General features: G+C 40.7%; 1 protein-coding gene across 1 annotated transcript; it reads right to left on the reverse strand.

Annotated features, from left to right (window-relative positions):
- Window positions 1-724: 724 nt before the first annotated feature.
- Window positions 725-1,657, reverse strand: LOC119536408 (olfactory receptor 145-like). The gene has a single exon (XM_037839181.1). It carries the CDS (start codon window positions 1,655-1,657, stop codon window positions 725-727), a length of 933 nt encoding a protein of 310 aa, XP_037695109.1.
- Window positions 1,658-2,236: the final 579 nt, after the last annotated feature.

Genomic DNA, 2,236 nt, shown 5'->3' on the forward strand with positions numbered 1-2,236 from the left:
AAATATACTAAAAAGAGCAATAAACCTAAAATGGGGAGACTAAATCCATGTTTTTCATTGAGAAGCTGTGAGACTTAACTCATTAACACCCTGGGCTCCAGTTTCCTCTCATATATTAACCATCTATTATGTACGTGTTTGGGTGTTCAAGATAAATAAAAAAACTCTAGGCAGTAGAAGATTAGTTCATAACATTTATACCTCCTAAATGGGATATAGTTGAAGTCTATGGAACCTTCTATCTCAGTGGAACACTGGCATGTGAAGGAGACAAACTTTGGCTCATGAAGGAAAGAAAGGAACGAAGGAACAGAGAAACAACGTTTGATTCATGCTTCCAAAGTCACGTTACAAGTGACATTTAAATATCCCATTCCTACCCTCCAATGACAGAGTGTTACCCTAGAGATAGTTTATTTGATAATTTGCAGAATCATTCACATTTTTCAAGGAGAAAATAGAAAGTGCAACAGGACAGGGCAAATAACACAGGTAATAAATTCCTTCCTTAAAGTTATGCTTAAACAGGAAAAATGGTGAGAAGAATAATTGTGTGTAAATATTGAGGAAAGGAGGAAGGCCTATTCATAAAAGTGGAAATAAATTTCCTTTGCAATGGTTAAAAAGAAATAGGATAGGAAGGCTGCCACCAAAAAGAGTTGTAATTATATAGCCAGCATCTCTGTGTCCTGAAACTATATGGAAAAAGAGAAATAGATTCTGATTAAAATATTATTCTTTTCAGGTTTTTTCTCATGGCAAGTATTACATCTTTATTCCTCAAGCTATAGATTAAGGGGTTCATCATGGGCACCACAATGGTGTAAAACACAGAAGAGATTTTTCCCTCATTCATAGTCCTGGCTGAAGATGGTTGGAGATACATAAATGCACAGGATCCAAAGAACAGAGAAATAGCCATTATGTGGGAACTGCATGTGCTGAAGGCTTTGGATCTGCCCTCAGTGGAACTCATGCTGAGGATGCTGGAGAGAATGAAACCATAAGAGATGAAGATGGTGAGACAGGTCATGATGATGTTGATGCCCCCCACAATGAACAACACCAGCTCATTGACATAGGTGCTCGTGCAGGAGAGCTGCAGCACAGGGAGGATGTCACAGAAATAATGGTTGATGGTGTGGGCATCACAGAAAGTCAGTCTTAGCATGTTTCCGGTATGTGTCATAGCAATAGAAAGTGCCATAAAGTATGAACCAAACATAAGGTTGACACACACTTTAGGGGACATGGCAATGTTATACAAGAGTGGATTACAGATGGCCATATATCGATCATAGGCCATTAATGTCAGCACATAGCACTCAGAAACACCAAAAAAACAGAAAAAGTAGAGCTGGACTATGCATGAACTATAGCTGATAATATTCTTCCTTGATATGAAGGTCATCAGCATTTTGGGTGTAATAACAGAAGAATAACAGAGGTCTATGAAGGACAAGTTAAAGAGGAAAAAGTACATGGGGTTGTGAAGGTGGGAATTCAGCCCAATTAAAGTTATCAAGCCTGAATTTCCCAACACGGTGACCATATACACTGCTCCAAACAGGAAAAACAGTGGAAGCTGGAGATCTGGGTGGTCTGTTAGTCCCATCAGAATGAATTCAGACATGAAAGAACTATTTCTGGTAGCCATATTAGTCTGAGGGACCTGTGGGCACAAAGGAAAGGGTTGCTGTAGAGGGTATTCCAGATCTTCCCACAATATCTCCTCCCACAGAAGTGGGCTCTACAGTGGGAATGTCTCAGACTAGCCCAACATCAACCCAGAGAATCTGCCTTTACCACTACCATGATATTGAACCACACTGACTTCTTCATAAAATCATAACTAAATACAACCAAGAGGACTGCCAACATAGCCTACAGAGTGGAAAACACTGTTGCCATGAAAGCTGGAAAAACAAGGGAGATGGAGATCAACTAGGTCAGAACTTCCTCTCACGTATCATTTGCTCATTGACCTGAGCCCTCCCTCCATCAGTAAAACTGGAAGCAGAGGACCTAGCAGTCTGGAGCTTGCCTCTTACTGGAATTGGACCCTGCTGGGGTGGGAACCATGAACACTGTTTCCAGATCAAAACTAAGGGACCAGATCCAAGTAGAGTTTCAGCAGTTACTGCAAGTCACAGAGTAAAAGCCATGTATCTACAAGAGTGAGTTCCTCCAAGGACAGGGAATTTACACCCTGAGACAGAGGAAGACTGAGGCACTT

The sequence above is a fragment of the Choloepus didactylus genome, chromosome 6, assembly GCF_015220235.1.
Source record: "Choloepus didactylus isolate mChoDid1 chromosome 6, mChoDid1.pri, whole genome shotgun sequence".
NCBI lineage: Eukaryota > Metazoa > Chordata > Mammalia > Pilosa > Megalonychidae > Choloepus > Choloepus didactylus.